The sequence below is a fragment of the Amphibalanus amphitrite genome, unplaced genomic scaffold (genome assembly GCF_019059575.1).
Source record: "Amphibalanus amphitrite isolate SeventyFive unplaced genomic scaffold, NRLGWU_Aamphi_draft 000330F_arrow, whole genome shotgun sequence".
Classification (NCBI taxonomy): Eukaryota; Metazoa; Arthropoda; class Thecostraca; order Balanomorpha; family Balanidae; genus Amphibalanus; species Amphibalanus amphitrite.
Window position 1 is genome coordinate 450244 of NW_024881825.1, and position 24860 is coordinate 475103.

General features: G+C 58.5%; 1 protein-coding gene across 19 annotated transcripts in view; it reads right to left on the reverse strand.

Annotated features, from left to right (window-relative positions):
- Positions 1–24860, reverse strand: part of LOC122388652 (syntaxin-binding protein 5-like) — a 111035-nt gene that overhangs the window by 19425 nt on the left and 66750 nt on the right. For 7 of the 19 annotated variants that reach the window (XM_043379906.1, XM_043379908.1, XM_043379901.1 and 4 more), the window contains 5 exons: positions 22071–22134; positions 20112–20319; positions 17151–17226; positions 6787–6941; positions 3422–3626 (listed from right to left, as the gene is read on the reverse strand). In XM_043379906.1, the coding sequence (XP_043235841.1) occupies positions 3422–3626; positions 6787–6941; positions 17151–17226; positions 20112–20319; positions 22071–22134 (708 nt within the window). Of the gene's footprint in view, positions 1–3421; positions 3627–6786; positions 6942–12314; positions 12372–14037; positions 14089–17150; positions 17227–20111; positions 20320–22070; positions 22135–24860 lie in introns of all 19 variants that reach the window. The other 12 variants (XM_043379905.1, XM_043379898.1, XM_043379904.1 and 9 more) reach the window with 2 other exon arrangements.

The following is a 24860-nucleotide window of genomic DNA, read 5'->3' on the forward strand; positions in this document are numbered from 1 at the left end:
ACCGCCAAAACTGGCGGCCGGGCGGCAGTCCATGGCAGGCTTCATACGGCAGTGTGCGGTCAAATAAGCCAGCAGCTGTCGCCTCCCGCCCCTCCCCAGAGGTGGCAGTGTCAGGTCAGCCACCTCAATACGGCAGAACAGCCTCATTATCCATCAATGACCCCTCACAAGCAGACAATTACAGACGCTGCTCAGAGCCGGCTGACTGTAGCCCAGCAACCAATCAGCGATCGGCCGTCACTTCAGCAGCCAATCACACGAGCCGCTGTCACCACGGCAGCCAATCATACGCCCGGCTGCCACCCCAGGAGCCAATCGGCGGCCCCGACACAGTCAGTCGGCCAATCAGCGGCTCGGACAGGGCCGAGTCAGCCGGGCGGAGTCGCTGACTCGGCGCGACCCCGAGACGCGGGCATTGATCACAGCCATGGATGAAGTACTCCTGGATAGGACACTCCCTATTCCCCAACACTAGCGCCGGCGACCAAGCGGCCGCCCTGGTGGCGGAGCTCCGAAACATCGGCGGCGAGTGCGCCGGCGGCCGCTGCACCGGCTTGCGTGCTAAAAACGCGGTAATGGAGGGCGAAATTAGCGAACTTTAGCTCATAAGACACAATTTCGGACACTTTAAACATAATTTTTAGTCCTTTCTTATCATTATTATGGCTCCATTTAGTCACTATCACATACGGAATCATTACCTGATGCCCATAAACTGAGCCGGTATTCTTGACTTGCCGATGCAATTTATCATCAAATATCATCGTTCCTCGGCAGTCAAACAAGTTCCTATTGATGATTTAATACAAATATCAACTTATTTTCATGTTATAGCATAAAACTTAGCTTTATTCTAACATTAGCTCTTCGGCTGTAATCACGAACCCTCACTTGTCAGCAGAATTTAAGCAACTTCTTAAATCAAAACTGGGAAAAGAATATTTCTATGACATTCCTCAATTCCTGTTCTACCAGGTTCACAAAAATTTTCATCAAAATCGGTTATAGGTAAGTAATAAACGACAAAAGTATACCAAAAGACACGCTCCGCCCATAGCCCGCAATGCTAAAATGGCGCCAGCGCCCTCGCCGTCGGGAAATCCGCCGCCGCCGCCGGGTGGTCGGAAAATCGGCGGAGTGTCCCATCCAGGAATACCTAATCCATGTCACAGCGGAGAGCGACGGACAAGAGTCGACGGCGTCAAATGTCACCTTATCCATTCGTCTAGAAACAAAACAGCAACATACTACGTAGAATGCAGCGGAGTGATGCATCCGCTACAATAGCCAAACAACTAGCCAATTAGATTCACAGAAACTGTTGGCGACTTTCCACCTAGAGATTGCAGGAGGCTAAACAACAATTAATAGAAGCTAGTTAACCCTCGCACGACCAGGCCATTTCTCATAACACGAACGACCAGGGGGGGGGGGGGTTGTTACGACCCCCCCCCTGGCGTTTCGAAACGGAAGGTCGTAGAGCTTAGCGGAAAAAACCAACGGATTGCTCTCAACGAGATCTCGCGATTGGTGGTATATTTTTTGGTCCTAGGTCAACATTTGACCTACTTTTGACCGGTCAAAGGTCAAATTTTCGGAAAAATAGACTTTTTTCAACTTTCGGCGGCGATTGCGGCAAAACGGTGGGAGATATCGACTTGAAACCTTCACTATCGTGTTCCTTGATCAATTCTCTATCGTTTGGTATGTATTTCGTTTCCCTAGCTCTAAAAATGGCGCGTTGGGAGCGCCGGAAGTCGGCAAGGTCACAGTCGGCGGCAGAAATTCGAAAAATCAAAATTTAAATTTTTGAAATCTGATTGTATTTTTGGATTTGGGAGGTCCATTTGCTCCCTATAGAAGCTAATATTGCTGCATATTCCCATTGAGGTGACAAGAATTAGCAAAATAGTGGTTCGGGCGCTTTTCAAAAATAGTACCGGACGCTGTTCCTCTTGTGACGTCATAGCTCCGTGACCTGACCTGACCCGGTCAAATTTTTTATACCATATGATAGCCAATACTTGCCCCAACATGCATGGGAAGTTTCATCACGATCCATCAACCGATGTCCGTACCACCGGCAGGAAACTTCGGGCGTTGGCACTCAGTTTGTGAAAATCCGGCCGGAGGCTGTACCTCTTATGACGTCATAACTCCGTGACCTGACATGACCCGATCAATTTTTTTCGGCAAAAGATGCGCAAAGGTTGCCCCAGAGGGTATTGAAAATTTCAGCCCGCTACGACAAGCCGTTTAGCGTGCACTTCGAAAAAACCTCAGGGGGGGGGTTGATACACCCCCCCCCCCTAGGCGTTCTAGGGTTAATATACAGAGGTACGCACAGCTCAGGACTGCGACTCGCGCAAGGAAAAACTTGGCTCTGATACAAAGTTTGGGCAGAGTCTATTTCTCAAGCTGCAACATCGCATTGTGTTGATGCTCTTAACAGGTTTTCTTCGCAAAGTGAGCTCTTGTGTTTGAGACTCTATAGAGGCTAAAAAAATGGTAAAACCTTATACATAATAAACGCATCGTGAAACAGGCTGAAAGCGAAATCCCATAGAACTGCAGCGGAGTTGTTTTTCTTGGCAGCCGTTCCCTAATCCCCTCCTCGGCGGCTCGCAGTCCGATGGCGGGCGGCGGCCGCGGAGCCGGCTTAGCCTGAATACGCGGACGGGCTGGCAGCTGCTGGCACAAAGGCGCCACAATTAACTATGCATTGTCTCACCCGGCAGGGCGCCAGCTAGGAGCGCCGGTGGATGGGAGCCGGCCGCGCCCTCGGAGGGGCTCTGGGCCCCCACCTGCACCTCACGCAGGAGGGGGACACGGGTGGCCCTGCACCCCGCGCCGCCGCGTCTGCAGTTAAGGGTTATAACGTCACGTCCAAAGCGTCCTACATTCCATCCAGCTCCATAAGGCCCCAATGCTTCATAAAGCCTCCGGATATGGTGATGACTGGAGGCTATGGTTTGCCCACTCTACGCCAGACCCTCCTCGCCCCCTCCCATGTCTAGTAGTACGGACAGCCCCAGTCCTCGTCCGTCCGTGCACGCTGAGAGAAATCTCCGCACATGCGGACAGCCCCACGGCCCGTCCGTCGCCCCGTTCGCCGTCGCACCTGTTTTGTTTGGCGGTGCCCAGGTCGTACCTGTTTTGTTTGGCGGTGCCCAGGTCGTACCTGCTTTGTTTGGCGGTGCTCAGGTCGTACCTGTTTTGTTTGGCGGTGCTCAGGTCGTACCTGCTTTGTTTGGCGGTGCCCAGGTCGTACCTGTTTTGTTTGGCGGTGCCCAGGCCGTACCTGTTTTGTTTGGCGGTGCCCAGGCCGTACCTGTTTTGTTTGGCGGTGCCCAGGTCATACCTGTTTTGTTTGGCGGTGCCCAGGTCGTACCTGTTTTGTTTGGCGGTGCCCAGGTCGTACCTGTTTTGTTTAGCGGTGCCGACGCTGTAGAGTGCCGGCACCAGGTCGCCCGGACAGTCGGCCAGGTAGGTGCAGCTGGTGACCGTCGAGCCGTGCAGGTCCATCGGGTAGGGGTTCTCGAAGCACGGGTAGCCCGGCGACGTCAGGTCCACCACCACCAGGTCGTTCTGCAGCAGCACCACGATGCCGTACGGGTCCTGGAACTCTGCGGACCGACAGCGGCGGGATCGGTCAGTGGGAGCGGTGGTGAGGCCCACCCAGACAGAACGGACACAGCTCACAGCAGTGGTACCAGTCGGCGGCGCGGGATCGGTCAGAGATAGCAGTGGTACTAGCCGGACAGCGGTGCGGGCCCGGAGAGTATCGGCAGAGGTAGCAGCCGGCCAGGCACGACATAAGAACAGAGCGGACACAGCTCAGCAGTGGTAACAGCCGACGGTGGACCAGCTCACAGCAGGGGTAACAGCCGACGGTGGACCAGCTCACAGCAGGGGTAACAGCCGACCCACACGGGTACGGAGCCGACACAGCTTCCATGCGGCATAGGTCAAATACCACCGTCAGTCCAATGACAATTAGTCAGAACCGAAAACGTCCAGATACGCGTAGCCTAAGTGAGAGCAGCCAACGACGCTTTCGGGCTGGCCGGACCGGACGAAGGACTCCAGAGACGCCGATGCCATACCGCGCCGCGATAGAGGAGAGAGGACCGGCCGCCCGACCGCAGACAGAGGAACGGACGCCAGACGGACGGACGGGCGGGAAAGGGCATGTAAACAGCGCTGACGGCGCCCACACGCCGGTGGTCGTCAATACGTCAACAGACACGAGGGCTGGGACCGTGTATTGACAGCAGTAACAGGCGGACGGAGGAACGCCCACAGCTGGGTGGGTGTGGGAACTGGGGCAGGTCACAGTATAGACGGGGCCGAGACTCTGGCCGCCCACAGCCCGGCTGGTGTAGGGACTGGGGCAGGACAGAGGGCAGACTGGGACGGGGCACTGACCAATATCAAATATGTATGGTGTCCAGAAAAAAAAAGATACTACGGAAATTAAGTCGCATTCATTAACGCACGTGCCGATTTTTTTTCCAACTTCATGTGCTTATAGTGCAAGATTTGGCAAAACTCATGGGCACTGTAATGCGTCGTTGGAAAGTTGTCTGCCTGCCCTCCGAGAGGGTCAACATGACCATCAGTCACCTGCAGACCGTGCTAGTGCTGGAGCTGATCTGCCGGAAGGACGCTCACATTGAGTATCTGCTTTGAGGAGCTGCCGCGACTAACCAAAGGGTTTACATGCCATGTGGCACCTGTTGTCTGTTTTGCCATATTTTTGCGAATACAAGCATGTGCCATTTTAAAATGTGCGGTGTTTATTTTCGGAATTACAACAAAAAATAATAGTATCCGTTTTTTCTGGACACCCTGTATGAGTTCGGCGAGTTACACCGCAGACTTCCACCCACTCGTTGATTCCAATACAACCCTAGGAAAAAACGAGTTACAGCACAAACTGGGTCAAACACTGGCCGCCCACAGCCCTGCTGGTCAGGAGGCTTGGGCGAGTTACACTACAAGCTGGGACGGGACACAGACTGAAAGGTGGTGCTGGTGGGTGGGGGCTAAGGCGAGTCAGAGCAGTCTGGTTAGGAACACAAGAACGACACGAGAGCCCCACCCCCTAACTCAAACGCAGGCGAGCTGTTGAGGAAACACAAACAGAGAACTAGCAAATGGAACTTCGGCTCCCTACAGAACTAATTTGAAACCGTGTATCAAACTACAATGTTTGTCGAGTCGGACCCGTACTTCAAAAGCTACAGCAGTCAGCAAACACGCTTCCAAATCTCGAAATAGACTTTAGTTGCCTACGCTTACTAAAAAGCAAGGCAATAATCGTTGCAGCGATGTGAAGTCTTTTCAACTGCAGCTGAACCGTCCACCAGGCACGTCAAGAGTGTACGGACACCTTTCATGATCTGCCGTGACGTCCACACACTAAGCCGAAGCTCTTCATTTCATGTAATGATGATAATTTCTGCGGCTACTACTCTACTTTGAGAGTTCTTTGGAAGCTTAATTTGGTCGGGTGCGAACGACGTGATTCACCCGATTTTGCTTTAGAACATCGACTGCACATGCAGTTTAATTTAGATACAAACCCACGCATTTAAACACCCCATCATCAAATCCTTTCAACATTTTGATGAACGGTTTCGACCTAAAGGTCGTCCTCGCTGAAAGCAGTTCGTGATTGAGTTGATACCATTAATAGGTGGTTTGTGCTCGAATTACGTTGTTATCTGAAGCCAGACACTAACTCTAGTATGACCATACTGCTCCCTCCGACTCGCCGCTCGGGTAGGGGTATCAGTGTCTCCCCTCTCCCCCCCCCCCCCCCCCCGCCTCGCCGCTCGGGTAGGGGTATAAGTGTCTCCCCTCCCCAAGCCCCGACTCACCGCTGGGGTAGGGGGTGTCACCTCACTCACCGCTGGGGTAGGGGGTGTCTCCTCACTCACCGCTGGGGTAGGGGGTGTCTCCTCACTCACCGCTGGGGTAGAGCCACAGCGTCCCAAAATTTGTTGATTTGGGTGCGAAATGACATCCAGCTGAAAGTCATTTTCCACTCTCACCTCCAACTTTTCAGAACAATTTTCTACTCTCAACTTTACCGAGAAAAGCATTGTGAGGATGGCCATTTTGCATCGTACATTTTACTACTCTCGTATAGAAATTTATGGGACCTATCCTTTTATCACTCTTTTTGGGCCTTATCTGACCAGCAATTTTCCACTCACATCCCCCTTTTTGCTGAGAAATTTTCCCCTCCAACACCCAAGCCAGAATGCAATTTTGGGACACTGGGTAGGGGGCGTCTCCTCACTCACCGCTGGGGTAGGGGGCGTCTCCTCACTCACCGCTGGGGTAGGGGGTGTCTCCTCACTCACCGCTGGGGGTAGGGGGTGTCTCCTCACTCACCGCTGGGGTAGGGGGCGTCTCCTCACTCACCGCTGGGGTAGGGGGTGTCTCCTCACTCACCGCTGGGGTAGGGGATGTCTCCTCACTCACCGCTGGGTAGGGGGTGTCAGTCTCCTCACTCACCGCTGGGGTGGGGGTGTCAGTGTCTCCCCCGACTCACCGCTCAAGTAGGGCGTCTCCTCACTCACCGCTGGGGTAAGGGGTGTCTCCCCCGGACTCACCGCTCGGGTAGGGGTATCAGTGTCTCCCCTATCCCCCCCCCGACTCACCGCTCGAGTAGGGGGTGTCTACTCTCACTCACCGCTGGGGTAGGGGTATCAGTGTCGACTCACAGTAGACTCACCGACTCATGGCTGGGGTAGGGGTGGTCTCCTCACTCACCGCTGGGGTAGGGGGTGTCGACGAGCGCGATGAAGTCGACAACGTTGTGCTCCATCTCCAGTACTGTTGTGGTGCGGCCGTGCATCACGGTGACGCTCGGGGTCCGGCCGGCAGTGTCGTGGCCCAGGCCGCCCGTGAAGATCACGTACGGCTCACTGGCGGCGCACCGGGGAGCACCAGGTCAGACGGCGCACAGAGAGAGGTCACAAAGAGGTCACACCGGTCACACAGATCACCCGCAGGTCACACAGAGATTATCAACAAGCCACGGGTATAGAAGGGTCGCCAGCTTTAAAAGGTCTTCGGCAGTTCTTCAAAGAATACGACTGACTGTTCATCTCACAGGGCAATTCTGGACAAATATATAACACAAGTGACATGTGCCCCGCATCGCCTCAACGCCGAATGCATCAGACGACGTAGCTGGGATGTAACACTGGATAAATATTACATTGCTTTGTAACGTTAAGAGCAGTCAAACTTAAATAAAAACACTAACGAACCAAAGTCCCAGTATAATAACATAAGCTTTTCGTAAGCACCACAATATCATCTGAGTAATAGGATACTTTATATCAGAGACCAGTGCGACAGGCGTAAGTATCGTACATGGGACTGAACTGAGGTGCATCTGCTGGTAAAGCCGTGGGTTCGGCGGACTGCCACCGCAGAAATGGCGGAGCCGTGCCTACGCCTAGTGACTGCGGCCGAGTGGATGCACGGCATGTCGACAGGTGAGGCAACTGCTCTAGGTCAGACATTCCGCGCTAGTGGCAGGCTTGTGGGATGCAGAAGACACTACCGCATTTCCCTATAACCACGTCCACAGCCGTCACTGTCAAACAGCATACGACACGGCACTGGAGACTCAGACTCACATCACTCGCACGCTAACTCGAACTGAGGCACGCAGACGCGCAGGTAGGCCTATCGTATACAGTAAGTACTGTGCGGGGTGAGGGTGTTCCGAATTCGGCATCGCATTTCGGGTTCAGCCGGCGACTGTAAGCCAGTGTCTGTCGTGTTTGTCAAATACGGTCATTGTGATTTAAGGCTACAGGCGGTTGTAAATTTAGGTTACAAATTCTTAATGTGCCCGACATAGGTAAGGTTAAGTGTTGTATGCTGCGGGGGTGTAAATTGTAATCAGGCAGAAGTCATGCCATGTAAGAGCCGAGGATACAATATATCACAAGCTACCGATCGAATTTCGAACGGATACTCTACAGAAATCTTTATAAACGACGCTGCGCGAAGAGCGCAAAAATGCGAGCTGCGTCCAGTGAGGCGGTGAGCGGGAGGATCGAAACAGTGCCATCCGCAGGGACGGAGGGGGAGGGTGGGGAGAGAGAGAGGGAGCGAGAGAGAGAGAGAGAGAGAGAGAGAGAGAGAGAGAGAGAGAGAGAGAGAGAGAGAGAGAGAGAGAGAGAGAGAGAGAGAGAGAGAGAGAGAGAGAGAGAGAGAGAGAGAGAGAGAGAGAGAGAGAGAGAGAGAGAGGAGGGACAGGGAGGGTCGGGAAAGGCCGTCTGGTAGCTGCACAGTGCAAACAGCCTGTCCGCAGTGAGTGGGAAGTGGTGTTTGCCTTCCCGGACAGTGGGGGCCGACTGGCCACTGTCCGCAGAGAGGACTGTGTGTCGACAGGACGACTGACGGCTGGGAGTCAGGACCCACTGGCGTGTGTCCTCCGCTGTCCATGGAGAGGACAGTGCTGCTGTCGGGGACGACTGGCCACTGCCCATGGGGAGGACAGTGCTGCTGACGGGGCCGACTGGCCACTGTAAATGAGGAGGACAGTGTCGATGGGGACGGCCGACGGCCCGCTGACGGCTCCCAGAGGCACCCACGTCTGCTCTGCGTGTGCAGCTCGCCTATCCGTGTGTGCAGCTGCAAGTCGCTCGCCTATCCGTGTGTGCAGCTGCGTGTCGCTCGCCTATCTGTGTGAGCGCCCCCGCGTGTGCAGCTCGCCTATCCGCGTGTGCTGCCGCGTGTGGTGGATGCCTCTACGTGTCTGTCAATGCATTTGCGTTGTCTGCCTGGGTGACCCGCCTCTCCGTGCTGTTCTATCTGCATCCATCCCTCCGTGCGTGCTGTTGTGTAGCCCGCCTCTCCGTGCGCGCTGTTCTGTCTGTATCCGCCCCTCTGTCGTGCTCCTCTGTATGCGTGTGTGTGACTGGCTTGTTGTGACCGCGACTGGGTCACCAATAGAGCAGCAGTCAGCGAAACGTGACCTGTTCCGGCGCCGCGGTAAAACCGGCCGAGTCAGAGCTCCAGAGACGGCCCCCACTCGAGCCTAACTGAGAGACCAACAGAGCTACGCAGTACGCAGCCTCTCCGGGCGGTAAGTGTGTGTGTCCGGGTGTGTCAGTGTGTCAGTGTCGGCGCTCTGTTACCTGTGCCGGCCGCGGCTGGCTGCCGGCGGCTACACACCTGGGGCGGGCGGGCCGTGTGTGTCAGTGTGTGTCAGTATGTGTCAGTGTGTCAGTTCTGTTACCTGTGCCGGCCGCGGCTGGCTGCCGGCGGCTATATACCTGGGGCGGGCGGGCCGTGTGTGTCAGTGTCAGTGTCAGTGTGTCAGTGTGTCAGCTCTGTTACCTGTGCCGGCCGCGGCTGGCTGCCGGCGGCTATATACCTGGGGCGGGCGGGCCGTATGTCAGTGTGTAATGTGTATGTCAGTGTGTCAGTGTGTCAGCTCTGTTACCTGTGCCGGCCGCGGCTGACTGCCAGCGGCTATATACCTGGGGCGGGCAGTCAGTGTGTCAGTGTGTGTGTCAGTATGTGTCAGTGTGTGTCAGTGTCAGTGTGTCGGCGCTCTGTTACCTGTGCCGGCCGCGGCTGGCTGCCGGCGGCTATATACCTGGGGCGGGCGGGCCGTGTGTCAGTGTGTCAGTGTGTCATTGTGTCAGTATGTGTCAGTGTGTCAGCTCTGTTACCTGTGCCGGCCGCGGCTGGCTGCCGGCGGCTATATACCTGGGGCTGGCGGGCCGTGTGTCAGTATCTGTCCGTGTGTCGGCGCTCTGTTACCTGTGCCGGCCGCGGCTGGCTGCCGGCGGCTATATACCTGGGGCGGGCGGGCCATATGTCAGTGTGTCAGCTCTGTTACCTGTGCCGGCCGCGGCTGGCTGCCGGCGGCTATATACCTGGGGCGGGCGGGCCGTGTGTCAGTGTCAGTGTGTCAGTGTGTCAGTTCTGTTACCTGTGCCGGCCGCGGCTGACTGCCGGCGGCTATATACCTGGGGCGGGCAGTCAGTGTGTCAGTGTGTGTGTCAGTATGTGTCAGTGTGTGTCAGTGTCAGTGTGTCGGCGCTCTGTTACCTGTGCCGGCCGCGGCTGGCTGCCGGCGGCTATATACCTGGGGCGGGCGGACCGTGTGTCAGTGTGTGTCAGTGTGTGTCAGTGTGTCAGCTCTGTTACCTGTGCCGGCCGCGGCTGTCTGCCGGCGGCTATATACCTGGGGCGGGCGGGCCGTGTGTCAGTGTCAGTGTGTCAGTGTGTCAGTTCTGTTACCTGTGCCGGCCGCGGCTGACTGCCGGCGGCTATATACCTGGGGCGGGCGGGCCGTGTGTCAGTGTGTCAGTGTGTCAGCTCTGTTACCTGTGCCGGCCGCGGCTGGCTGCCGGCGGCTATATACCTGGGGCGGGCGGACCGTGTGTCAGTGTGTGTCAGTGTGTGTATGTCAGTATGTCAGTGTGTCAGTGTGTCAGTGTGTGTCAGTATGTGTGTCAGTTCTATTACCTGTGCCGGCCGCGGCTGGCTGCCGGCGGCTATATACCTGGGGCGGGCGGGCCGTGTATCAGTGTGTGTGTGTCAGTGCGTCAGTGTGTGTCAGTGTGTGTCGGTGTGTCAGCTCTGTTACCTGTGCCGGCCGCGGCTGGCTGCCGGCGGCTATATACCTGGGGCGGGCGGGCCATGTGTGTCAGTGTGTCAGTGTGTCAGTTCTGTTACCTGTGCCGGCCGCGGCTGGCTGCCGGCGGCTATATACCTGGGGCGGGCGGGCCGTGTGTCAGTGTGTCAGTGTGTCAGCTCTGTTACCTGTGCCGGCCGCGGCTGGCTGCCGGCGGCTATATACCTGGGGCGGGCGGGCCGTATGTCAGTGTGTGTCAGTGTGTCAGTGTGTCAGCTCTGTTACCTGTGCCGGCCGCGGCTGGCTGCCGGCAGCTATATACCTGGGGCGGGCGGGCCCTGTGTCAGTGTCAGTGTGTCAGTGTGTCAGTGTGTCAGCTCTGTTACCTGTGCCGGCCGCGGCTGGCTTCCGGCGGCTATATACCTGGGGCGGGCGGACCGTGTATCAGTGTGTGTCGGTGTGTGTCAGTGTGTCAGCTCTGTTACCTGTGCAGGCCGCGGCTGGCTGCCGGCGGCTATATACCTGGGGCGGGCGGGCCGTATGTCAGTGTGTAATGTGTATGTCAGTGTGTCAGTGTGTCAGCTCTGTTACCTGTGCCGGCCGCGGCTGACTGCCAGCGGCTATATACCTGGGGCGGGCAGTCAGTGTGTCAGTGTGTGTGTCAGTATGTGTCAGTGTGTGTCAGTGTGTGTCAGTGTCAGTGTGTCGGCGCTCTGTTACCTGTGCCGGCCGCGGCTGGCTGCCGGCGGCTATATACCTGGGGCGGGCGGGCCGTGTGTCAGTGTGTCAGTGTGTCATTGTGTCAGTATGTGTCAGTGTGTCAGCTCTGTTACCTGTGCCGGCCGCGGCTGGCTGCCGGCGGCTATATACCTGGGGCTGGCGGGCCGTGTGTCAGTATCTGTCCGTGTGTCGGCGCTCTGTTACCTGTGCCGGCGGCTATATACCTGGGGCGGGCGGGCCATATGTCAGTGTGTCAGCTCTGTTACCTGTGCCGGCCGCGGCTGGCTGCCGGCGGCTATATACCTGGGGCGGGCGGGCCGTGTGTCAGTGTCAGTGTGTCAGTGTGTCAGTTCTGTTACCTGTGCCGGCCGCGGCTGACTGCCGGCGGCTATATACCTGGGGCGGGCGGGCCGTGTGTCAGTGTGTGTCAGTGTGTGTATGTCAGTGTGTCAGTGTGTCAGTGTGTCAGTGTGTGTCAGTATGTGTGTCAGTTCTATTACCTGTGCCGGCCGCGGCTGGCTGCCGGCGGATATATACCTGGGGCGGGCGGACCGTGTGTCAGTGTGTGTCAGTGTGTGTATGTCAGTATGTCAGTGTGTCAGTGTGTCAGTGTGTGTCAGTATGTGTGTCAGTTCTATTACCTGTGCCGGCCGCGGCTGGCTGCCGGCGGCTATATACCTGGGGCGGGCGGGCCGTGTATCAGTGTGTGTGTGTCAGTGCGTCAGTGTGTGTCAGTGTGTGTCGGTGTGTCAGCTCTGTTACCTGTGCCGGCCGCGGCTGGCTGCCGGCGGCTATATACCTGGGGCGGGCGGGCCATGTGTGTCAGTGTGTCAGTTCTGTTACCTGTGCCGGCCGCGGCTGGCTGCCGGCGGCTATATACCTGGGGCGGGCGGGCCGTGTGTCAGTGTGTCAGTGTGTCAGCTCTGTTACCTGTGCCGGCCGCGGCTGGCTGCCGGCGGCTATATACCTGGGGCGGGCGGGCCGAGGACCCACGCAGAGCAGCAGCGAGCCGGGCCGCGGGAGGCTGCGGGATAGACGGAGGTCAGGACGTCAGGATAGGACCGGACGGGCCGCGGGAGGCTGTGGGATAGACGGAGGTCAGGACGTCAGGATAGGACCGGACGGGCCGCGGGAGGCTGTGGGATAGACGGAGGTCAGGACGTCAGGATAGGACCGGACGGGCCGCGGGAGGCTGTGGGATAGACGGAGGTCAGGACGTCAGGATAGGACCGGACGGGCCGCGAGAGGCTGCGGGATAGACGGAGGTCAGGATGTCAGGATAGGACCGGACGGGACCGGAGAGTGGCGGGCCGCGGGAGGCTGTGGGATAGACGGAGGTCAGGACGTCAGGATAGGACCGGACGGGCCGCGGGAGGCTGTGGGATAGACGGAGGTCAGGACGTCAGGATAGGACCGGACGGGCCGCGGGAGGCTGTGGGATAGACGGAGGTCAGGACGTCAGGATAGGACCGGACGGGCCGCGGGAGGCTGTGGGATAGACGGAGGTCAGGACGTCAGGATAGGACCGGACGGGCCGCGGGAGGCTGCGGGATAGACGGAGGTCAGGACGTCAGGATAGGACCGGACGGGCCGCGGGAGGCTGTGGGATAGACGGAGGTCAGGACGTCAGGATAGGACCGGACGGGCCGCGGGAGGCTGCGGGATAGACGGAGGTCAGGATGTCAGGATAGGACCGGACGGGACCGGAGAGTGGCGGGCCGCGGGAGGCTGTGGGATAGACGGAGGTCAGGACGTCAGGATAGGACCGGACGGGCCGCGGGAGGCTGTGGGATAGACGGAGGTCAGGACGTCAGGATAGGACCGGACGGGCCGCGGGAGGCTGTGGGATAGACGGAGGTCAGGACGTCAGGATAGGACCGGACGGGCCGCGGGAGGCTGTGGGATAGACGGAGGTCAGGACGTCAGGATAGGACCGGACGGGCCGCGGGAGGCTGTGGGATAGACGGAGGTCAGGACGTCAGGATAGGACCGGACGGGCCGCGGGAGGCTGTGGGATAGACGGAGGTCAGGACGTCAGGATAGGACCGGACGGGCCGCGGGAGGCTGTGGGATAGACGGAGGTCAGGACGTCAGGATAGGACCGGACGGGCCGCGGGAGGCTGCGGGATAGACGGAGGTCAGGATGTCAGGATAGGACCGGACGGGACCGGAGAGTGGCGGGCCGCGGGAGGCTGTGGGATAGACGGAGGTCAGGACGTCAGGATAGGACCGGACGGGCCGCGGGAGGCTGCGGGATAGACGGAGGTCAGGACGTCAGGATAGGACCGGACGGGCCGCGGGAGGCTGTGGGATAGACGGAGGTCAGGACGTCAGGATAGGACCGGACGGGCCGCGGGAGGCTGTGGGATAGACGGAGGTCAGGAGGTCAGGATAGGATGGACGGGACCGTGGACAGACGGCGAATGGAGATCAGGAGACGACCGAAGGGGCCGGGAGAGGACAGGGAAGGTGAAGGTGGCAGTCAAAGGTAAGGATCAGATCAGGTGCGCACTGCTGTAACTCCTCCCACTGTCCGGTAGCACAGATCGGTGCAGGTCTACCCTAGAACTACGGGACTATCCGCTCGCGGTCACTGTGTCATCATACAGGCACTACGGCAAGCGGGTGCGGTCGCCTAGGGCTCGTCTGGCTAGCGGTGGGGTGCAGGGTAGAGGGGGAGCTGGCAGCACCTTTCTTCCTCCTCGCGCCAGCCGGCGAGCGGGCTCAGAGACGCCAGCAGCCTGTGAACACGGAGTGGGTCACGGCGCCGGCCAGCTCCCACCCTCCGGGACACACAGTCGGGCCCGGCTGGTCGGCCATCCACGGGCGACAGCTTCAAATGTTACAGCAGAGCGGGTCTACCGACAGTAGACCGGGACTACAGCCGGCGGACTGCAGCCGTATGCACAAGATAATAATAATGAAAAAAAGGTTTAAGAACGGCTCAAAATGGTCTGCGCTTCATGTGTTCTTTCCTGAATTTAACTTCGAAATAAGCTGATCTGGTGAAACTTTGAAGTTCCCGTACATCGAAACAGCATTTCCAATGGCGACAGAAAAATAAATAAGGATATTAGATATTGTATAAATGCTACAAAATCCAATGGAAGCACTCATCGCCCGAGCAGGATTACCAGGTTTAAAAGAAACAGCTTCTTAAAACGGCAGCCTTTGATGACTAGGGACATCGCTCCGCTTCAATGAAAACTTTTAACGGATAAGACATTGCGATATGACAAAAGTAAAATAAATCATATTAACTTAATTGAAAAAGGAAAAAATACAAAGTTCTGTACAGAGCAAAGACTTTACCCTTCCAAAGTCAACGTGAGACAAATGCAAGCAAGCAAGCAAAGGGAAAGGTAGCTCATTCTATGGTAGCTCATTCTAATATTTTTGCAAAAGGACCGGGACAAAACTCCATCTAAGTAGTTAGCATGATGAATTGGTTTCAGAACGATGAATCTTTCCCGGGTGATGGATTACATTCGTGAGTCCATTACAAGATTACTAACACACTCTGCCGGGGCTGACTCAGTCGGTAACACTGGATGAGGTGCGCACAAAGGTACTGGTATTGGCTGCCTGCATACCAGAGCTGGTCTGAGCTCTTAGACCGACAGCAGGCCCCATTGTACTACTGGTGGAATGGAAAACAGCTTCACCAACAATCCAAAACTCGAGCAGAACAAATAACAAATACTTCATGTCTCGCGCTAAAAGCTAATTTTCACTTGTCCACTGCTGAGATTAACCTGTCAGTAACCACTCAGTTCCCGCTGGGCGAGTGATTGGGAGTGAGGACAGCACCATACTACAGTCCCTTCCCCATGGCATGCCCGCTCCCTTACCATGACCGTCCATCCGCCGGTCCGTTTGATCACCACTGGCGGTAACGGGTCGCCGCCCACACCCAACGGCGTCCGCCGAACAACGAGCGTCACCAGTTCGGCAGTGTCGTTACACCCACGGTGTTAAACCCCGCCGACTGGCCGGACAAGGACGGAGCGCACTGGACGGGACGGAGTGACGGTCCAGACTGGAACTCCAGACTGACAAATGGTGAGCGAGAGACAGAGCTGGACGGGACGGGAAGGGACGGGACGGGACGGGGCGGGACAGGACACAGGACGGGACGGGCTGCAGTGTCAGGCTGAAGAATGGTGACGGGAAGACGACTGGCCCACGAGTAGACGACTTTCAATCACTGGATACCTGGATAGCGACCAGCGGCGCCATTGCATGATTGGTAGCGGAGTGGCGGCACGAGAAAGAAAATTTATCACCGGAGCAGTGATGACATCCTGGTCCCTCCCTTCATCTTCCGTTCGCAGTGATTTCCTCCTCCTCTCTCCCCGCTATTACTACCCTTTATCCGCGGTGACTCCTTTCACTCTCCGCGGTGACTCGCATCCTCTCCCCGCGGTGGCCGCTCCCAGCTCTCCCCGCGGTGGCCCGCTGCTCTCCCCACAGCGGGCCGCTCCCCGCCCTGTGCCGGCGCTGACCGCTCCCCGCTCTCCCCCCAATGCAATGGCCCGCTCCCCGCCCTCTCCCGGCGCCGGCCGCTCCCCGCTCTGTGCCAGCGCTGGCCGCTCCCTGCTCTCCCTGCGGTGACTCCCATCCTCTCCCCGCGGTGACCCGCTCCCCGCTCTGTGCCAACGCTGACCGCTCCCCGCTCTCCCCCCGGTGCCTCCCTCCTCTCTCCACGGTGGACCGCTCCCTCCTCTCCCGGCGCCGGCCGCTCCCCGCTCTGTGCCAGCGCTGACCGCTCCCTGCTCTCCTCGCGGCGCCTCCCATCCCTGCTCTCCCCACGGTGACCGCTCCCCGCTCTGTGCCGGCGCCGGCCGCTCATAACCCGGTGCCGATGAGCCTCAACACCATGAGCGGCACGGCCCAAATGAGAAAAGTTGCCCGCCGCCGGCCAAAGTCGGGCCACAGTGGGCGGCGCGAGCACCTGCGAGTTTCCAGCGCGCCCGGCCCTGCCGCCCGACCCTCATTAGAGCGTCGGAAGCGCCGTTCTCGACGGACATCAGCTGTGCTTTCAGCGGGCGGCGCCGAACGGCCGCCGGCGCCTCGATTATGGTCCTGGCGTCTCGATGGGCCGGACGGTCGGCCAACTTTGAGAGCGGGTCGAACGGATGTGCTGAGTTCACAGGGCGGCTCGGTGCTGCTCCTAGCGGCTCGGCCGTGGGAAGGGGACATTAGCCGGCCGGTACAAAGTGCGCCGCGGGGTCGGCCGGACCGGGACGGTCGGACGGCCGGGTCACGGGCGCTGAGCCGGCGCTAACGCCCGGCAGAGCTGCCATCATCGGGCCCAATCACGGCTCGGTCGGCGGGTATACGGCGCCAGCGGCGGCCCGGACCGGCCGGGATCAGGGCCGCCTCAGCACCGGACGCCAGTGACGGCCCGGACCGGCCGGGATCAGGGCCGCCTCAGCACCGGACGCCAGTGGCGGCCCGGACCGGCCGGGATCAGGGCCGCCTCAGCACCGGACGCCAGTGGCGGCTCGGACCGGCCGGGATCAGAGCCACCTCAGCACCGGACGCCAGTGGCGGCCCGGACCGGCCGGGATCAGAGCCGCCTCAGCACCGGACGCCAGTGGCGGCCCGGACCGGCCGGGATCAGAGCCACCTCAGCACCGGCCGTCGGCGGAAAGCCGACAGGCCGCGGTCACCGTCATACACCACGGGGCGCCGGAGATGGAAACACTGAGCCGGGTTCGCTCTGTGTAAGGACACAAAACAGAGTAAAGCTACATGAGCCCATGAGGAGCGGTCAAAAAGGCCGGATCGGCGCACTCACCCCGCCCTGGTGGAGAGCCAGGAAACCTTCTGGATGGCCTTGCAGGGCTCCTGCTGGCCGTTTTCCCGTGTCTTGGCTGCAAAAAAACACATGGACACGGTCACAGAGCTATCCACAACCGAGGGCTGCAGGCTCTCGAGCATCAACCGAGCCCGTAAATTGTCCAAGAACTACGAGACTCAAAGAAAGCACCTGGCATCTCAGCCCTAGTTAGGACAACGAACGCGAAACTCGAATGGCATTCAACTCCTTCGCCGTTTAAATCCCGTGACAAAGGTAAATATTTGTCAACATCCCATTAGCTATTTCAACCTAATATACAATTCACCATCTACAGTTCACGTCGACCAGCCCACTACTAAACGTTGCAGGCGATGGCATGCTGAAAATAATGCTGCGGATGTTTTACCTATTCCCTGAAAATACGGGCTAATATTCATTGATATATACATGTGCTATGAAATGTGATGGCAAACTGAGAAACAACTGAAAGTGACACGTCCCGCAGTTCAAGCGATATCCGTGAAGAGGGGGAGGGGCGAATTTGGCTTTTGGGAGTCCCAGTTTGCCCAACGCTTCGAGAAAGGCAAACATTGGTGGTCTCGGAAACGAATATTATAGACGTCAAAATGGTCTCAAATACGCCTTTTGTGCATCGCAAGCGCAATATATGGCACATTCATTAATGTCAGGACGATTTCTCAGTTTCGGGAAGTGAAAGACGACGGAGTAATTACTAGATCGTGCCTAGCGACCCGTGGTCGTTCGAGCACATGTCCGTCGAATATGAGACAGCTTCAGCGGCGAGCAAAACTTGGCACACAATGGGCGGCCGCTTATTGAAACGCCAGCGCTGGGCGCGGCACGCTTTCATTCCGCGAGCGACTAGGCTGGCTGTTGTTATTCTCCGAATCGGCGCCCAATTTGTTGTATTCGAGCGGGGTAGCTGGGCACGAAGTCCTATTTAGATGGCCTGTCGCCGCCCTGTCGACTGTGTTCAGTCAGGCGGCCTCAGTGCTGCTCGAATGGGTGTGTGCTTTCGGACGAAGAAAGGGGAGAGAGAACGATAGAGCGAGAGCGAGAGAGAGGGGGAGGAACAGGAGAAGAGAGAGAGAGAGAGAGAGAGAGAGAGAGAGAGAGAGAGAGAGAGAGAGAGAGAGAGAGAGAGAGAGAGAGAGAGAGAGAGAGAGAGAGAGAGAGAGAGAGAGAGAGAGAGAGAATCACGCATATCGGTCCAAACTGATCTCCACAGCACGTTGCGTTGCGGGGTGGGCGGCGCCGCTGCGTTTCCTATCTGCCCGGCACTCCGCGGCGTTTGCAATCTACGGGACGTTTGCTATCTGCCGGCTCGCCGCGGCGTTTGCTATCTGCGGCCGGTCGGCGCCCGGAGACAGCGGCCGGCCGCAGAGGTGATAACCTGCCGGAGCCGTTCCAGGAGGCCGCTAACACCCCTTTCCGACGGTTTGGCCGCCGGTGCCGGCTAAGCCTCCGTTATCCAGCGGTGATGAGGCTGTCGCGGCGGCGGCGACCGGCGCCGGAATGGCCGCTGTCCGGCGGCGCGGCGCCCACAGACGGCCGCTGTCCCCGCGGCTCGGTTCGGATCGCCGCCCGCCGCTGCAGCTGCGAGAAAACCCTACCGTCGAGGGCGGCAGACCACCAGCGGAGAACAACACTATCGCTCCGGGTCGGAGCGGTCTCCCAGCAGACTCAACACACATCACACTGAGCTGTGAAGGCTTTTGGCAGAACTGGCTGAAGTTCGGGTAGGATATACAACAATTAAATGCAAAATGGTTTTGACGCATTTCATTCCACCGTAAATTGACCTTCCTGGGAGTAAGTTGGTCAACTCAGACACACAGTTGCCAATAGCAGTACCATCTGTTACCAGCTGTAGGAAGTACGGCAGTTTATAAGATTGGCCCCCGGACGGCGGCGGACGAACGACGGCGGTCCATCAGGGCGGCGCGGCGCCGGCGGCCATTCCGGCCGGGGGACCGGCGCCCGCGGCGTTTAGTGGTCGTTGTTAACGCGCCATCGGTTTGACGGCCTCCCTAACCGTAGCTCTCTGCTGACGTTTACGTGCCGCGTGACTGCGTTATATCGTCCCAACAGACGACACGGGGAGCCAGCTCCCATGGGATGGGCCGGGGCAGGCTGGACCGACCGGAACCAAGTGCCTGACGGGACCCACGTGGGGCTATGGCAGACTGAGACCATGTGGGGCTAAAGCAGACTGGACCGGCCAGGCCCTGTGGAGGGCATGTACACACTGCACAGCTTTCTGTGGAGTGGCTCCAGACTAGCGACACAGCGCCCAATCTAGACTTATTAGTCTGATAATACCTAGCCACGCATAGAGATACATCACCCTGATTCAGAAGGCTCGCAACCAGCACGTCAGGCTTGAACCGCCAATGCCATTGTTCGTAAGCTATTTTATCTCAAACGTGTCATTTGACACACGCTGTTCGTTTAATGGTCCAAGTTATGACATGTGTCATATACCCGAAATGGCCCTGTCACTCAGAATTCTAAATCGAGCCAACATTGTTAGTAGGTGCCTCAAACTTTCGAAGCCATCAACCTGGCACATTTCACATCCAAGGAAGAATAAAACAGCCTACAGCCATTTTAGGTCGGAGCAATCAGTGTCCTGACACACCATTCCACGCGGCCTTTCGTTTAATCACCTATCTTCAGCTACAAATGGCAATTAACTGATACAACAATAGAGCAAATCGCTGCAAGAAGCATTGGAATAAAGGTCGAATGCCGTTTGTTACGAACAATAAAGGACAGACTAGAAGCACAGCATTGGCTAGCGCCCGGGAACGTCAAATTACAGCATTCCACTCTCAGAGACCCTAACTACTCATTCGATGCTTCTTGCCGAAAGCAGGCTACCTCGGTGGGATTGGAACCCCCGGCTCCGGCCCGCTGTACCCGGCGCGCTCTCACCGTGCGGGAACTGGGTGGCCACCGGCCGCTGCGGCGTCTTGACGCTCCACGTACAGAGTGAGCCGTCGGCGTGGGAGGACATGAACTGTTTGCCGTCGGAGAGCCAGCAGACGGAGCGGAGCGGCTCGGCCGACTGCCACCGCACGTCGGCGGCCTTGGTGCGCAGGTCCCAGAGCACCAGCAGACCCGTCTCGAACCCGATCAGTAGCTGCCAGAGGCATCACAGCGTCATACAGACACATCACACAGACACATCACGCAGGTCCCAGAGCACCAGCAGGCCCGTCTCGAACCCGATCAGCAGCTGCCAGCCGCATTACAGCGTCACACAGACACATCACACAGGTCCCAGAGCACCAGCAGGCCCGTCTCGAACCCAATCAGCAGCTACCAGAGGCAGCACAGCGTCACACAACGTCACACAGACACATCACACAGGTCCCAGAGCACCAGCAGGCCCGTCTCGAACCCGATCAGCAGCTGCCAGAGGCAGCACAGCGTCACACAGACACATCACACAGGTCCCAGAGCACCAGCAGGCCCGTCTCGAACCCGATCAGCAGCTGCCAGCCGCATTACAGCGTCACACAGCGTCACACAGCGTCACACACGCGCCACAGCTTCACAGAGCTACGACATCATACAGTTGACACAGCGACATTAGGGAGTCGCACAACGTGACAAATACGTTCAGCGTCACAAAATTGCAAAGCGTCACATAACGTTGCAGCGTCAAAAAGACACGTCACGCAGGTGGCCGGCAGACGGGCGCGCCGGGCGGGCGGCACGCGCTGTGGCGACTGGATAATCAGTGTGAGTGCAGTACAGTGTGCGGCCGCGAGACCTGGAGACACGGCGATGCGGCCAGGGCAGGCGACAGCGAGAGAAGGACAGACACTCAGACAGCGTATAAATGCGCCGGGGGACTGAAAGTTGGTTTATGACAAAACGAGGAGGCGTTTTAAATGGTAAAAATGCCTTCATGGTAAGAGTGACTAATACAAATGGGACGAAATGGGGTTACCATTAAGCTATGTTCCATCATATCGTGTAAAACATTGTTCAAACACAGACGGCTCACAGAATCACGCCCCAGCCCGGCGCGGCGGGGTTTGGGACGGGGTGCGGCGCCGTCCGAGTCCGCCACAGGTGACGGCCGGCCCGTCCCCGTTGCAGGCGCGCCAAGTGTGCGGCGGCGGCTGACGGACACAGGTGGCCGAGCGGGCAGGACGGGACGGGACCGGCTGGGTCCGAGAGGAGCGGGACAGGGGCGCACACAGGTGGCCGAGCGGGCAGGACGGGACGGGTCGGGTCGGGCTGGGAGCGGCGGAGGAGGGCCGGCTCCGATGCAGCCCCGGGCCCGGCAGCCAGCCTCTGATCCGAGCCCGGCCGGCCGGGCCGCGCAGCTGCCGGTGATTGGTGACCCGTCCCGGCGGCGGACAGGGCGAGGTGGGGCGGGGTGGGGTGACACACACACACGCAGCAGGCACAAGGCAAGGTGCACTGCTCGGACACGGCCTCGCTACTGACAGACGGTACACAGCGGGTTATCACACAACACAAAGGATCACGGAATGAGTTCGTGATTGACATCGACACGTAACAGGTGCTCCAACAAGATATACTCCGGTATACGACCTTGTCAGACACACGTCAAAGCCAGCATATGCTTTGCACCAGTCGATGAACAAATTGAGCTATCTTAACCAGGTAAGACCAGACCATAAAACACGAGACCAGACGAGGTCGGATAAGAAAAAAAAAAACACCCAGCCAGGACAGACCACGGCAACTCACACCAGGTCAGGTAACATTACAACGCAGCACACCAGACCCGTTGGGACCGGACGGCGCCGTCTCGGTCCGCCAGTCCTCCAGACCCCACCACCCCTAGTCGCCACGTCACCGTCACGTCAAGTCACGTCACGTTACCGGTCACGTCCCGTCTCACGTCCTCACCTTGTTGCTGTCCACGGGGTTGTCGACCAGACAGGTGACCGGGCCCGGGTGGTTTTTCCTCGACCTACGGCACAGACAGGGAGCAGGGCGCGTGTCAGCATCACCACCATCCGGTACGGAGCGCGGCGGGGTGCCTCAATGGACGCCCACCACATGGGCGAGCGCCGACAGCGGGTACCGGCCCCCCGGTACCGGTACTTGCACAGGGCCACATACACCAACAACGGGACCCATTCTGCCACGTATCAGGCACAGCCGACGAAACCGACTGTGGTTGGGTCCGGTCTCTAAACTAGTGTTCTGTTAACCCATAATGACCAGTAGCACGAAACTGGTGAGAATTAGGCAGCGCGGAGGAGCCGCGTGGGAGACTAATGAGCCTATTTTCTGACCCATGACCGATGCGGAGCTGAGATAAAGCTGAGCCGCCGCTTAGAACGACAGTCGAATTACGACCCTGATGGAATTGAGAGAGCTAAGGTCAGAGCAGAGACAGAACCGACACAAATTCAGTCAGAGATGGGGATGAATTTAGCCAGAGTACAGACGGCGCTTGGACGAAGCTGAGCCAGGTCAGAGTCAGGGCTGAGTCAGGGCTGAGACAGAGCTGAGACAAGTCGCAGCTGGCGATGAATTTAGACAAAGTAGAGAAAACGCTCTGACGGAGCTCAGCGGGTCAGAATCAGGGCTGAGTCAGCACTGTCGGAATAGTCAGGCTGGGTCAACTGAGTCGGACAATGTGAGTCTAAGCTGAGCCATGTTATGGTCAGGACTGGGTCAGCTGGGCCGGCCAGGTGTCCGCCGGGTGCGGCTCGCCGGCCGGCCTACCGCTCCATCACCCCTGCAGCCGGCCGCCCGGGACACAGCTCGGTTAATTAACGTGCCACGGCCGCTACCACCTGACGCAAGAGGTCGCGCCGCGCGGCGGCCTGAGGTCAGAACAGGTCGCGTGAGAAAGGTCAGCCAGAGGCTAGAACAGACCGCATGGCACAGCAGAGGGGATCACCGCGCGACACAGCGGCCCAGTCAGGGAGGATTGTGGGTTAGACCAGGGGTTGTAGGGATTGGACACAGACATAGATAGCCATCAAGTCTTCGTCCACAATGGAAAAAAAAAACATTATGAGCAACGAGAAGAAGCTGAATGATTATGGCAGCGAGTCAACATGTATCGGGGCATTCATATAAAAAGATGGCTTATGATCGCCTATGTTTAGTCCCCCGTAAAACAGTGCAGCTTTGCTTCAATTGGTTTTTATAAGGTACTGGTGCTTGTGTTCATACGCTGTTTGTTACATCCCACATCCTGCACACGTTCAATGTCACCATGACGTGGAGCAGAACGGCAGCCCTGGCGCCGAGTTAGCGGCACAGAATGGATGTGCGCCGCCACCAACCAGGCACCGCATAAGTCACAATGGCCCAGTTGGCCGCTGCGTTGTGATTACCCGTGTCGGGCCGGCGGAGCTCCATTACGGGCAAATGGTGGCGATTTTCCGCCGGCCGAGGGCCGCTCGGTCAGCGGGCGGAGGTCAGAGGTCAGCGCGCCCGCCCAGATTACACCGATCCACCATGCGCCGCGGTCACCGCGCCCGCCAAAGGTCAGCGTGCGTCAGCCGCAGGTCCGAAACGGACCCATCTGTCAGCGACACCGGCCTAGCGGCGCACCCGGCCGAGAGGCAGAGCTGCCGCCGTCACACCCCGCCTCACCCACACCAGGCAGCACCCCTCCCCTCAAAATGTCCCTGCGGAGCGGCACCGGCTCAGTGCAGCGGCGCACCGGGCAGAGCTGCCACCTCCCTCACCCAGCCACACCAGCACCCCTCCCCTCACGGGTGTCCCCGCGGAGCTGGCCGGAACGGCGGCAGCACGCACAAAAACGTCCGAATTATTATAGGGGATTTGCGGCGGCGGCGGTCAGGTCGTTAGAGGTGCCATTATCGCCGTGGTGCCGCCGGTCGGGGCACAGACCGGCGCGGAGCGGCGCGCCGCGGCGCCGACGGAGTAAGACGGATGGAGGACGCGTGTCAGCGTCAGCAGCTACAGCTGCGGCGGCCGGGCATACAGAACGGCGCGGGTGCCGGCCTTAGCAGCTACCGCGACAGCTACCGCCTCAGCAGCTACCGCGACAGCAGCTACCGCGACAGCAGCTACCGCCTCAGCAACTCCTGCGACCGCAGCTACCGCGACAGCAGCTCCCGCCTCAGCAGCTACCGCGACAGCAGCTCCCGCGACAGCAACTACCGCCTCAGCAGCTACCGCGACAGCAGCTCCCGCGACAGCAGCTCCCGCGACAGCAACTACCGCCTCAGCAGCTACCGCGACAGCAGCTCCCGCGACAGCAGCATACCAGAGCGGTACGCAATACGGATGGAGGCCTCAGCAGCTACCGCTACTACAGCCACCGCCTCAGCAGCCGGATGACACACAGAACGGCACGGGTGGAGACCCCAGCGTCGGGAACGGCTGTGGATGGTGTGGCCTGGTCTGCATACCATAATAGAGCCTCCAGATCCTGACATTTGTCTGATAAATTCATATGTGGACATTCGAGGCCCCATACTGCCATGTTCACTGGTCATGTATGTGCTAGTGAAGAAGAATGTGTATTAGAATCTTGTGGCCGCCGAGCCACTGCGGCGCCGCCGCCGCCCCGTCCAGGCTCGGGATGAGTTATATGGCATTGTGCGGGGCGGGGCCGGGAGGAGACGGCCGGCGGCACGCGCAGCGCAATTGTAAATTTAAGATATGTCATTTAAGGCACGTAGGCCGCCAAGCTGGCGCCTTCCG